General features: G+C 36.9%; 1 protein-coding gene across 3 annotated transcripts in view; it reads right to left on the bottom strand.

The window, feature by feature from the left end:
- Positions 1–13,505, bottom strand: part of DIAPH2 (diaphanous related formin 2) — a 914,916-nt gene that overhangs the window by 250,504 nt on the left and 650,907 nt on the right. For all 3 annotated transcript variants that reach the window (XM_037165779.2, XM_037165780.2, XM_037165781.2), the window contains one exon: positions 4,242–4,377. In XM_037165779.2, the coding sequence (XP_037021674.2) occupies positions 4,242–4,377 (136 nt within the window). The remainder of the gene's footprint in view (positions 1–4,241; positions 4,378–13,505) is intronic.

The raw sequence follows: 13,505 nt of genomic DNA, 5'->3' as shown, positions 1-13,505 counted from the left end.
CACAACACAGCTCCCCTGTCTGACTTGGAAGGCTCTTTCTTCACTGTCTTTCTAACAGTCTCCCCACCTTTCCAAGAGTTTTCCAGTTCAAAGCCTTCCCTGCCAATGATAACAATGAGGACAATGACAATGTCAGAAAATATTTACTGAACATCAAATTATTTACCAGAGACCAAAGACATCGGCATATAATTGATACAATAGAGTATGAATAACAACAGTCTGTGTGGGTTATTTCACTTAGTGTTCACTATAACAAGGAAGTTATTATTATTCCATTTTATAGATGAGGAAATTGAGGCAACAGCAATGAAATGCCTTATTAGAGATTATATGGCTAGTCAGTTGTGGATCTGGGACTTGAACTTAACACCTATCCTCTTAGTCACTATGATCTACTTTCTTGTGGGCCATTAAACATATCTTACATAAGGCCTGCTACCTTATATGCTGACATGCACTATTGCTGTTCTTCTCTTTTAATTGACAACTTTTGCCTCTGATTATTCAAATATTACCCATCCTTCAGTGTCTAGTTCTACTGATATGTCCAGAGACTGTACTTAGCCTTTTTCATGAAACTTTACACTACTTTATGAAGGGTACTACCTTCTTTAATACCTCCTTTTCTTGATTTCCATATCTAATTAATCCTCAGGGTCAAACTGGCTGGGCCATCGAGTCCAGAGATTTGTTTAAATGTTATTTTGGATGATTTCGTGAGGGTGTTTTTTGGATGAGATCAACATTTAAAACCTGTGGACTTTAGGTCAAGCAGATTGCCCTCCATAATGTAGGTGAGACTCATCCAATCAAATGAAGGCCTGAACAGAACAAAGGACTGGTCTCCCTTCATCCAGAGGGAACTCTGTCAGCAAACTGCCTTCAGACTTGAACTGTAACACTGGCTCTTCCCTGGGTCTCCAGTCTGTCATTCTACGTTGCATATTCTGGACTTGCCAGCTTTTATAATCACATGAGCCAATTTCTTTTTTTTTAATATATTTTATTGATTATGCCATTACAGTTGTCCTATTCCCCCCCTTCATTCCCCTCCACCCTACACACCCCTCCCCCACCATTCCCCCCCTTTAGTTTATGACCATGTGCCTCAAGTTCTTTAGATTCTATATTTACCCTACTATTCTTGCCCTCCCCCTATCTATTTTCTACCTACCGTCTATGCTACTTATTTTCTATACCTTCTCCCCCTTCTCCTCCTCCCACTTCCCTGTTGCTAACCCTCTGTGTGATCTTCATTTCTATGGTTCTGCTCCTGATCTAGCTGTCCTCTTAGTTTGCTTTTGTTTTAACTGAGAGTTTGCTGTGCTTTCACTGTTCATCTTTTTTATCGTCTTTTTCTTAGGTAAGTCCCTTTAACATTTCATATAATAAGGGTTTGGTGATGATGAACTCCTTGAATTTCATCTTGTCTGAGAAGCATTTTATCTGCCCTTCCATTCTAAATGAAAGCTTTGCTGGATAGATCAGTCTTGGTTGTAGGTCTTTGGATTTCATGACTTGGAATACCTCTTTCCAGCCCCTTCTTGCCTGTAAGGTCTCTTTTGAGAAATCAGCTGACAGTCTGATGGGAACTCCTTTGTAGGTCTTAAAATAAATCTGTTTCTACATTTACATATCCTATAGAACTTGAATACACCTCTAATTTGTGATTTCTCTAACCTCACTACCATTGATTAATTCAGGCCCCCATCATCTCTCATGATAATAGCTTCATAAACTCTGTTCTCTCTGCTCTTTCCCCTTCCATTCCATTCTCTACACTTCTCTCCAAATAAAACTTACTTGAGCACATCACTTTCCAGTTTATAATACTCATAGGCTTTCCACAGCTTTCAGGGTAAGACCCTTAGCATAGCCTAGAGAATGAACAATTTGTCCCTTACCTCTTCCAGCCTTTTCTCTCACTATTCCTCCATGCAAATAAGGGGGCTAACTTTCAGCGCTATTCAAAGAACTTTATCACTTTTTAAGGGAAAACTTCCTATAAATACCCATTGCCAGGCTGTGCTCTAATGCTTTTCTTAATTGAGTGGTCTTTAGTCAGGACCAGTTCTACTGAGCCCAAATATGAAGTTGTTTGCTAAATTATATTTATGCTATATTTTAACTCACTGGTCTACTTTTTTTACTTCTTTTAAAATGAAATTATATTTATTTTATGGGTAGAAAAGATAGACTATTGTGAATTTCTGAAATTTTTTGTATTTTTATTCTAATTTGTTTTGTTCTTATTCAAAGGCACACTTATATATGGGAAGGGAGGGTAAGGCAGGGAGAGAAACATTGATGTGAAAGAGAAACGACAGTCACTTGTCTCTTATACGCACCCTGACAGAGGACCTAACCCACAACCTAGGCATGTGCCCTGAGCAGAACTTGAACCTGTGACCTTTTGGTTTATGGGGTGACGTTCCAACCAAGTGAGATATAGCAGCCAGGGGTTTTGCATATTTTATAGGTGTGAAGGATAGCTTAATAGGAATAGATATTATTTCAGATTAACCATTTAGAGACATTACAATGGATGACTGATACTGATTAATAATTATGAGTAATAATTATAATAAGAACACATTATAATTATTACTAAGTAAGTTGGGCCATGGGCTGCCTAGGTTCAGATCTTAGTTCTACCTCTTACTGTGTTTGTGAACCTGAGCAAGTTGCTCTGTGCCTAGTTTCCTCATCTTGAGGAAACTTAAATATGTTTATATATGTTAATCTCCCAGTCAAGTTACATAGTAAGTGCTACATGATTTTTTGCTTTTTAAAAAAAGATTTTATTTATTTAGGTTTAGAGAGAGAGGATGAGAAGGACAGAGGGAGAGGAACACCAATGTGTGGTTGCCTTTTGTGCGCCCCCTACTGGAGACCTGGCCTGCATCCCAGGCATGTTCCCTGAATGGGAATTGAACTGGTGATCCTTTGGCTTGCAGGTCAGCACTCAGTCCACTGACCCACACCAGGTAGGGCTGCTTTTAAAAAAAGATTTTATTTATTTATTTTTAGAGAGAGGAAGGGAGGGAGAGGAACATCATGTGTGGTTGCCTTTCACACTCACCCTACTGGGGACCTGGCCCACAACCCAGGCATGTACTGTGACTGGTAATCAAGCCATGTCCCTTTGGTTCACAGGCTGGCATTAAGTCCACTGTGCCATACCAGCCAGGGCATGTTTCATTATTTAATAATGCCTTTACTAGTGCAAAGATTCCATAGCCAGACTACTTGGATTCTACTCTTGGTGCTAATACTTTCTATTTGCCTTGGGCAAGTTCCTTGATTTTTATGGTCCTGTTTCCTCATCTGTAAAATGAGACAATAATAAAAAAAAACTACCTCATAGAGATGTTATGCGGATTACTTAACTTAAAAAATGTGACAGTCTTAGAACAGTACATGGCTCATGTTCAACATTATACAGTCCTTACGATTTTGACTATCATTACACTGGTCCATTCCATATTGATCGTAGCATTTTCTATCTTGTTCTGTTTTTTTTTTTTTTTCATTTTTAAATTCTGTAACCCTCAATGGCAAAGCTATGCTTTTTCATTCTCAAATATTCAGGATGCAGCTATCTGATGCCAATCTATTTATGCTTCCTTCTTTATAAAGAAAAGAAACAAATCCAAAAATACCTACCTTTAATACATAGTCATTCTTGCTAACCAAGAAAACAACTACTTTATACTACATGGACATACCAACATTTTTTTCCTAGGCTCACAGCTAAGCAGGATGCTTTTCCTAACTTTGTTTTTCAATTTATAAAATAGTGCTGTCAATATCCATTATGACTTGAAATGTTCAAGCCTCCAAGGAAAAGTGTTAATTGTTGCTGCTCTTTGTCAGCAAAATTAAAATTAGAGCTATAATGCTCATCTCCCCATACCAGTTTTTCTCTGTTCAACTTGCCCTCTTCTTCCTTCACCAGTGCCTCATCCAGAACATAATATAATTTGGTAAGAAAAAAACAGAGAGAAAAAGACTGTTTCAAGAACATATTATCTTGAATTGGTTACCAAAAATCCTGACTGCTCAGTGTAGGGTGACAAGAAATACATGTAATTTCATGAGAGAAATTTGACATGAGTACCTAATAACACTGTGATTTTTTTCTACCAAAACCACAATTCACCTCATAACCCAAAGTTAATTAAGTGCAATTATTTTGCACTTTATAGACCATTTGAAAAAATGGAAGTACTTCATACCTTTGTTTATATCAATGAGCTGTTTCTTTTTCTTCTGGCGTTCCAACTTTTCTTGTTCAGCTTTCTCTTTTGCAAGCTTTGCCCTCCTAGTCTTCTCTTCCATTTCTTTTCTCTTATTGTTTTCTTTTACTGCTTCCTGTATATAGAAAAAAAGTTAAATAGAAATCCTACCATTACTTATATACTGGAGAACTTGTACAATTTTAATATTACATATCCATACATGCATGTGGGTGCTCAGAGATGGAAAAAATATTATACCAGATTCAAGGTGCATACATACACTTTTGAGAAAAAACAGTAATTCTAAGGCATTGTAAACATTTAGAAATAACTCAGGGTTTAATCGACATTACAAAGGGCCATAAAATTAGGGACATGAATGTATACAGATTTAACAATAAATAGATGTTCTGTGTTGTTGAAATAGGAAACAGTTTTGATATATGAGAACATTTTTTAATATGGAACTATGGCTTAGTAAGCATTTTACAATTCCACTGTAACTTTTGGCTTTATCTGAAAAGTGGGGATAAAAAACCACCGCATAAGATTTTCATGAGGAAAAATGGGATACCCTAATAAAGTGCTAGTCTATGATGGTAGTGCTTGTGGTGGTGACAATTACTCTAATGGTGAAAGGCATGAAATTATAAGCCATATAATCACAGAGAAGAAATATCTACAAGTTTAATTGCCAAGATCTTTAGAAATACTGAAACATATTTCAAGCTATTGTCTATTTTATCTTAGATAGGTTATTTATGGAACTCAAGAGAATCAGTACATTCTAGTAGATGGTATGGGATAAAGTTGAAGTAAACTGATCAGCTAGAATAATACTAACTTTCTTTGAGGTCACAGAACTCACTAATCAAAGTTTCTTCCATCAAGCTGTTCTGTTTCTTTTTTCCCATTGTGATTGATTAGATATACTTCACAACATATACCAAGTATTTCCCAAAAATATTTTGTTCCCTAAAGAAAGAAACCCTAAAGAAAGGGACTCAATAACATGAACACATCTACAAAATTTTGCCTGGAGGTGTCTATATCAAAATATTTTTCTCCAAATTAGAAGACACAATAGTTTCTAAAAGCCCTGAAAACATTTTCGAAGAAATCTTTTGACCAATAGTCTCAAGAATTATCAGTACCTCTCCCTTCTACTGCCCCCATCAGGCTGGTACCTCCAGCCCTAGGTTAAGAGCACAAAATAATCTGGTTTTAGGGGACAAACTTAAAAACTACCACTTAAAATAAACCAGAATAATAGAATTAGAATTTAGAGCAGGTTTTCTCAACCTCAGCACTACTATCATTCTGGTCTGGACAACTGTTTGTTGTAGGAGCCATCATGTAAATTGTAACATTTACCAGCACCCCTGACCTCTACTCACTAAATGCCACTATCTACCTTTCCCAGTTGTGACAACCAAAAGTGTCTCCAGAGATTGCCAAAATGTAACCCGGGTTGAGAACTACTAACCTAAGGAGTTTCGGAGATTATTTATTCATGAAAAATTATGAAGTGCTGCTCTGCTGAACCCAGCTTTTTTCACAAATGTGGAAACTGAGTTCCCAATGCGTTTAATACTTGCTTAAGCTCACACATTTATGTAATTGTGAATGTGGGAACAGAGCTTCTGTCTCTACTCCTGTTTTAGTGCTTGTTTTATTCTTCAAGAAAGAAAAAAAATTGTGATATGATACCAAAACTGCAAGTAACCAAAGAAAAGACATGTAAATAAGACTTCATCAAGACTAAAAACTTTTAACCATTAAAGGACACTGTCAAGAAACTGAAGGGATAACCCACAGAATGGGAGAAAATATTTGCCAATCAGTTTTTTTCTGATAAGAATACATAAAAAGTTTTACAATTCAAAAATGAAAAGATAAATAACTTAATTACAAATAGGCAAATGGACTGAATTGATCTTTCTGCAAAGAAAATACAAAGGGGGACCCAAAAGCACCCAGATTTTATTTGTAAAAACTTGTGTATTAGTTCTTACATGTTTAAACTTCAGTCACCTTCAAAGTACTCTCCATTTGATAAAATCAATACACCTATTGAGACATATTTTCCAAGGCTGAAAACGGTTTTTGACCTGGTTGATTTTGATGCCTTTTAGTGCTTCTGCCATTCTTTTGTTTCACCTCTTCCACATTGGCAAGATGTTTCCCTTTAAGGACTTTTTCATCCAGGGAAACAAAAACAGTCTCTCAGGGTGAGATCGAGTTAATAGGGAGGATGGGGCATGGAGGTCATGCCATTTTTGCTCAAAAACTGCTTAACACTCAGCGTGGTGTGAGCAGGTGCGCTCATAAATCACCCATCATGAAATGGGCAAAAGTTTTGAAAGAGTCTTAAAAAAAAAATCACTGAAGCCTAACACAGCCTCTCACAACACCACCAGCTGGTACACTGATACAGATGGGCTCCTAGAACACTCACCTAGTGGAGGGAAGCCTGTACTACAGGGGGCCTGCAATCCAGATGATAATTTTGGTTTTCTTTGTGTCCCCCTTCATATACATATAGCTAATAATTCCATGAAAACATGTTTGACATCATTAATCACTAGGGAATTGCCAATCGAAATCTCAGAAAGGAACCAGTTCACACCCACTTGAATGGCTATAATAATAATATAAAGGAGATAATAAAAAGTGAGGATGTGAACAAATTGGAACTCTTTCCGTTACTGGTGGATGTAAAATGATGAGTCATTTTGGAAAACAGTTGCTTAAAATGTTAAACAAAGAGTTACAAAGAAAATGTGCTATACAAGCATATTATGGAATATTATTCAAGCATAAAAAGAATGAAGCATTGAAACATGATGCTACATGGATGGACCTTAATATATTATGCTAAGTGAAAAAAATCAGACACAAAGGCCACATACGTTATGATTTCACTTATCTGTAATATCCAGAATAGGCAAACCCTTAAAGACAAAAAGTAGATGAGTGGCTGCCAGGGGATGGGAGAAGGGGGAATGGGGAGTAACTGCTAATGAGTATGGGTTCTTCTGGGAGCTGATGAAAATGTTCTGGACTTAGATACTGGCCTTGGTTGTACAACCTTGTGAATATAATAAAAGCTACAGATTTATATACTTTAAATAGTGAATGTTATATATAAATTATATCTCAATAAAAATAATAGAAAATTTAAAACACTGATGTTTGAGGATTGAAATGAAATTGTGACTTAGCAAAAAAAGAATGCGAAGGCAACATATATTAAGGCTCTGATGATAACAAGTTATATGGAGTTTGGTAAGTAACATAACAAGTTATAGGAAAAAGGAGGGAGGCTAATGTTTGAATATATTGGGTTGCCCAAAAAGTCTGTTTAGTGTTTTCCATAAAAGACATATTTTTCATTTTCAGCAATAACTTAATTGATTTAGATATTTTGAGTATGTTGGCTAATTCCTGTGTGGTATAACATTGATTATCCTTGATTAATGTCTTGGTATGATCACTATCAACTTCAACTGGTATATGTAACTGTGGAGCATCGTCCACCGAGAAATCTCCAGCATGAAACTTTGCAAACTGCTTTTGACACATGTGATCAGTCACAGCACCTGCTCCATACACTGCACAAATGTTTTTTTTGTGTGTTTCAGTTGATTTTGACCTTTCTTTCTTAAATATTTTTTTATTTTTTGAATTTATTTTCAATGTTGTTCAATTGTTACCTTTTTTGAAATAATAAAGCATCATATGTCAAAATGTTGCATATTATCTTTCATTTCAATATTAAATGGCTACACAAACATTCAGCAATTTTGATGTTTTTTTAAGTGCACGCTGGTATGACAGCTGTCACAACACAATCTAACAAAATTGTTTTGAATGAAGTTAAAGACAACTAAGTGCTACTAGAGCCATCTTACTAAGAACAAACAATAACAACAAACTTTTTGGCCAACCCAATATTTTATTACTGGTCAAATCTCTGAATGGTAAATAGTCGCCAACATCATGTGGTAGATGCTTCTACTTATTAATTGAATGGGCTGTTTAACTGATGAGTGGTGCCAATTACGAAGTTAAAAAAAAACTAGTGACTTCCATTTATATTTCTTCTTTGTCTAGATAATAACAGCTACTTTTTCATGAAAATCTATTATGTGCCAGGTGTTTTAAGTAAATAATTTCTAATCTTTACAGAAAACATGCCAAGTAGTTATTATTTCTTCTCATTTTACAGATGCTGAAACTTAGGTTCAGGTAGGTTAAGTGAGACACCCAAAGTTACTCAGTTACTTAAGTATCAGAACCAGGTGTTTCCACTAACACTACCATGATGCTTTCCAAGTAGAGTTGTCAAATAAAACGGAAAACACTCAGAAAATTTTTACTTTAAAATATGAATTATTTTTTAGTATAAGTATATCCCATATAATACTTAAGCTATCTTTGAAAAATTCATGTAATATTTGAGACCCACTGATGTGAAAATTATTTACTATGCATACAATACTTGGGACATATTAATAATAAAAAATCATGTGACATTTGGGACACCTGATACTAAAAAGGTATTCATGGTTTTTCTGAAATTCAAATTTAAATAGGCATCTATTTTTATTTGATGCATATGGCAATCCCATTCCCAAGACTCTGTTGATTTTTTTATAAGCATCCTTTCGCAGACTAAGATCATCTAATGAAAACAGGAGGACGATTGCAAAAAAAAAAAAACCCACATAAAAAGCCCAAATCCAAATCATATTTTGAGACTAGAAGTGTTGATGTAGATTGATAGGCATTCCAAGGTTCATGGACTTTAATCACACTATTTTTGTAGCATTCTCCACATATTTCTTTTGTTTTTCTTTCTTGAAAATAGAGTAAAGCTTAAAAAATGTTTATATCTAAGTTGATACAATTGAGGTAGAATAAAATAAGTCAACAATTAATATCAAAGGCTCAATAATAAAGAAATTTGGCATATGTCAGTAGGTTACATTTCTATATGAAATGGGGGCTTGAAACCCACATTACAAAAACAACATAAGCATAGACATAGTAAATGATGAAACAGACCAAGTAATAGATCCATTAGTTCACATCTTAAATGTTTCATAAATAGATTTAACTATGAATCAAGCACACCATTTAAAATGGCATGTGTAATCCTAAAGAGACAAAAACAGAAGAGGAAAAGACTTTCAATGGTTTGTCAGTAATAAAATGAATGAAAGCATGTACAAAGACATAAATTTTTTTCAAGCCACACAGACTGTGAAGTATAATTTTGGTTTTTGTGTCACCCATTCTGTCTTCATGAAGAGGCCTCATATGCCGAAAAGAAGACCCTATTGCTCTTGTTTTTATTCTTTGGTTCTGGCTTTAAAAACTCAGGGGTGGGAAACATGTGCCTGTTCAATTCTCTCTCCTTAAGAAAACAATTTAAAAGGGAAAGGCAAATCTTAACTATGGTTTCATATCAACAATCTTGAGTTTTACTAGAGTGAAAGATATTTCAAAACTTGGTTTAACTCTCCTAAATGTGAAAACTGATGGGGACAGAACTCTCTTCCGGGATGAGATACTGGTACTTTCTTTTCACCTAATTCCTATAAACAAAACCTAAACAAAAGAGCAAAAGCAACAGGAGCAAATTTAATCTCAGCTTTAAAAAAAAAAAACAACCTTATATAACGGGCTGTGATTAACAACACTTTATATCTTGTTGAGCCTCACTAAACATTTTAAACACTAACTTATGAGTACTATCATCATCAAGCAAGCATCAATCATTATTTCTTAGGGATAGGAATGCCAACTGACTAGATTCTGTCAATGTACAGGACTGTGTTCTGTTAAAAGGATACTCATTGTGAGCCCAGGCTGGTGTAGCTCAGTGGATTGAGCGCGGGCCTGAGAACCACACAATCCCGGTTGGATTCCCAGTCAGGGCACAAGCCTGGGTTGCAGACCAGTTCCCTGCAGGCCAATTCCCAGCAGGGGACGCATGAGAGGCAACCATACATTGATAGTTCTCTCCCTCTCTCCTGCCCTTCCTCTCTAAAGATAAATAAATAAAAAAAATCTTAAAAGGATACTCATTGTGATAGTGTTTTGGTGGTAATCTCAAACAAGGTAAGAAATATTTACAGAAAAATCTCAGTTTTACTGGCATACCTATTTTTTAATTATATTTTATTGATTATGCTATTACAGCTGTCCCATTCTCCCCCTCCCCTTTATTCCCCTTTGCCCTGCATCCCCCCTCCCATCAGCAATACCCCCACCCTTAGTTCATATCGATGGGTCATACATATAAGTTCTTCGACTTCTCCATTTCCCATATTATTCTTAACCTCCCCCTGTCTATTTTGTTACTACCAATTATGCTTCTTAATCCCAGTACCTTTTCCCCCATTCTCCCCTTTTGCCCTCCCTGCTGCTAACCTTCTATGTGATCTCCATTTCTGTGATTCTGTTCCTGTTCTTAGCTTTTTTTCTTTTTTAAGATTTTATTCATTTTTATTTAGAGGGGAAGGGAAGAAGAGAGGGAAGAAGAGAGGGAGAGAAATATCAATGTATGGTTGCCGTTCATGTGTCCCCTACTGAGAACTGGACTGCAAGCCAGGCATGTGCCTGAGACTGGGGATCAACCACAATTTTTTAGTTCGAAGGCCCACGCTCAATCGAGCTACACCAGCCAGGGCAAGTTGTCTGCTTAGTTTTTGTTTTTGTTTTTTTGCAGGTTCAGTTATTAATAGTTGTGAGTTTGTTGTCATTTTACTGTTCATAATTTTGATCTTGTTTTTCTTACAGAAGTCCTTTTACTCTTTCATATAATAAGGGCTTGGTGAAGATGAACTCCTTTAACTTTACCTTATCTGGCATATCTATGTTTTAAGAGCCAATAAAAAGTATAAAAGGGCCCTGGCTGGTGTGGCTCTGGATTGAGTGCCAACCCATTTACCAAAGGTTTGCTGGTTTGATTCCCAGATAGGGCACATGCCTGGGTTCCAGGCCAGGTCTTGTCCCTGGTGGGGATTGTAAGAGAGGCAACCACACACTGCTGTTTCTCTCCCTGTCTTTCTCTTTCCCTTCCCCTCTGTCTCAAACTAACGCATAAATAAATAAATAAATAAACAAAGAAACAAATAAATAAATACATGCCTTAAAAACATGTACAAAAGGAGCAAAATGTAACTGATTAATGTCTCTAGGGTGTACTATAACATGTATTCACCAACCTAATTTTATTTATTATTTATTTATTTATTTATTTATTTTATTGATTATGCTGTTACAGTTCTATTCCCCCCCTTCTGGAGGCATACGTGGAGAGGCTGTGCTTCCTCACACAACCAAGTTTAGAGACAACTAAATATTAGCAACAGAAAACACAGCCAGAACACAGAAAATTGAACTTTTCGGAAGTATGATAACAACAAATTCTTCAGCCTGACCGGTAAGAAGGGCGAAACCAGCAGCTGGTGGAGCGGGGTAGCACAGGAAAACTCGGTAAGATGGACTCAGGCGCGCGAAATCCAGGCGCAGGGTTGGACCTGGTGGGCAACTCAGCAAGCAATTGTGGGGAAACAGCGAGGGAGCAGGGCTGCAGGTTGACTGTGGTCCCACATTCATGTGTGGATAGACAAGCGAGGGAGTGGGCGATTGGACGAGAGCCAGCAGCCCCAGCGGCAAGCGGCAGGGAGGGCACCACCATTTCCCTGCTCTGACCCCGCCTCCACATACAGCGTCATAACCCAGCGACTGTAAGTGGCCCAGCCCAGGTGAACCACCTAAGGCTCTGCTCCTACCCAGCTGTGAGAAACAGCAGAGGGGGTCGCCATTTCCCCGCTCTGACCACGCCCCCACATACAGCGTCACAACCCAGCGACCTGGGAGTCCAAGGCTCAGCTCCTCACACTTAAAGGGCACGAACAGACCAAAAATGGCTCAAGAAGATCTCAAAGCCCCAGAGCCTATAAATCTAAGCGATGAAGAAATAGTAAAACTCTCAGACACACAGTTTAAAACACTGGTGATCAGGATCCTCACAGACCTGGTTGATTATAGCCACAAATTAGACAATCACCAACCTAATTTTAAATCTCTCACTGATACCTCTATTGCCTCACTGAAAATATGAATAAATTAAAAATCTTATTTCCTTTGCTGTACATAATTAACAAATGAGACCTATGGCCAAAAAAACTCATGTAAATACTAAGACTTATTTATTCCAATTAAACTTTGAGAAGTGAATAAAACTGGGTGTAGCTCAGTTGGTTGGGCATCATCTCACAAACTGGAAGAATGAGAGTCCAATTCCCCATCAGGGTACAGGCTTAGGTTATGGGTTCTGGTTCCTGGTCATGGCATGTACAAGAGGCAACCAATTGATGTTTTTATCTTACACTGATGTTTCTCTCCCTCTCTTCTCCCTCCCTTTCCCTCTTTCTAAAATCGATAAGCATGTTCAAAAGGTTCAGATGCCAGCCTCAATCACACCAAGACTACATGAAGAAAATATCTTCCAAACTTGATGTGATATTTGGAAATAAAAACCACCACCACCGAAAACCAAAACCATTCCTTTCATCATCTCCAAAAGCTTACTATATCAGTGCTGACTATAGAAGCACTTTGCAAGAACTGTGATCTCACTGAAAGTCAAAGGTATTTTTGAGGGATGAAGAAGTGGAGAAATTACTAAGGAAAATGGATTCTGAAGTCAGGTAAACCTGGATTCAAATCCAAGCTCCCGTGATTTATTCTAAAACCTGTGTGACCTTGAACGACTTAGTTACTTCATCATTTTGAGCTTTGGATTCCACAACTGCATAATGGAGATACTCAAATAAACTGATTGTTCAATAGATTAAGGGAATTAATGTTTATATAAAAACACTGAAGACAATGCTTGATACAGAAGAAATGCTCAGTACATGGTGGCACTGATTAGCATGTATAACAGAAACATCTGAGAGCTCAAATGTCAAGAATTTGGTCATTAAGATACAAATGATGTCTTTCAATGGTTTATTCTGCATAAGCCTGTCCCTCTTTTTTAGAATTCAAGAGGATGTGATCTATGACTAGAAATGCAGCATTTCGACACTGTCTAAGCTCATAAGAAACCAGAGATTTATTTTCTTCTCTTTTGGGTTTTGGATCATTCTGAGTACCTGTGTGAATGTACCTGGCAAGACTTGCAATTCATTCCAGTATCAGAAGCTGTAGAAGAGCAGTCACCTAATCTTAAAAGAA

Source organism: Artibeus jamaicensis, unplaced genomic scaffold (genome assembly GCF_021234435.1).
Source record: "Artibeus jamaicensis isolate MK-2021 breed Jamaican fruit bat unplaced genomic scaffold, CSHL_Jam_final scaffold_461, whole genome shotgun sequence".
Classification (NCBI taxonomy): domain Eukaryota; kingdom Metazoa; phylum Chordata; class Mammalia; order Chiroptera; family Phyllostomidae; genus Artibeus; species Artibeus jamaicensis.
The sequence above is the reverse complement of the archived record's forward strand: the minus strand, read 5'-3'. Positions and strand labels throughout refer to the sequence as shown.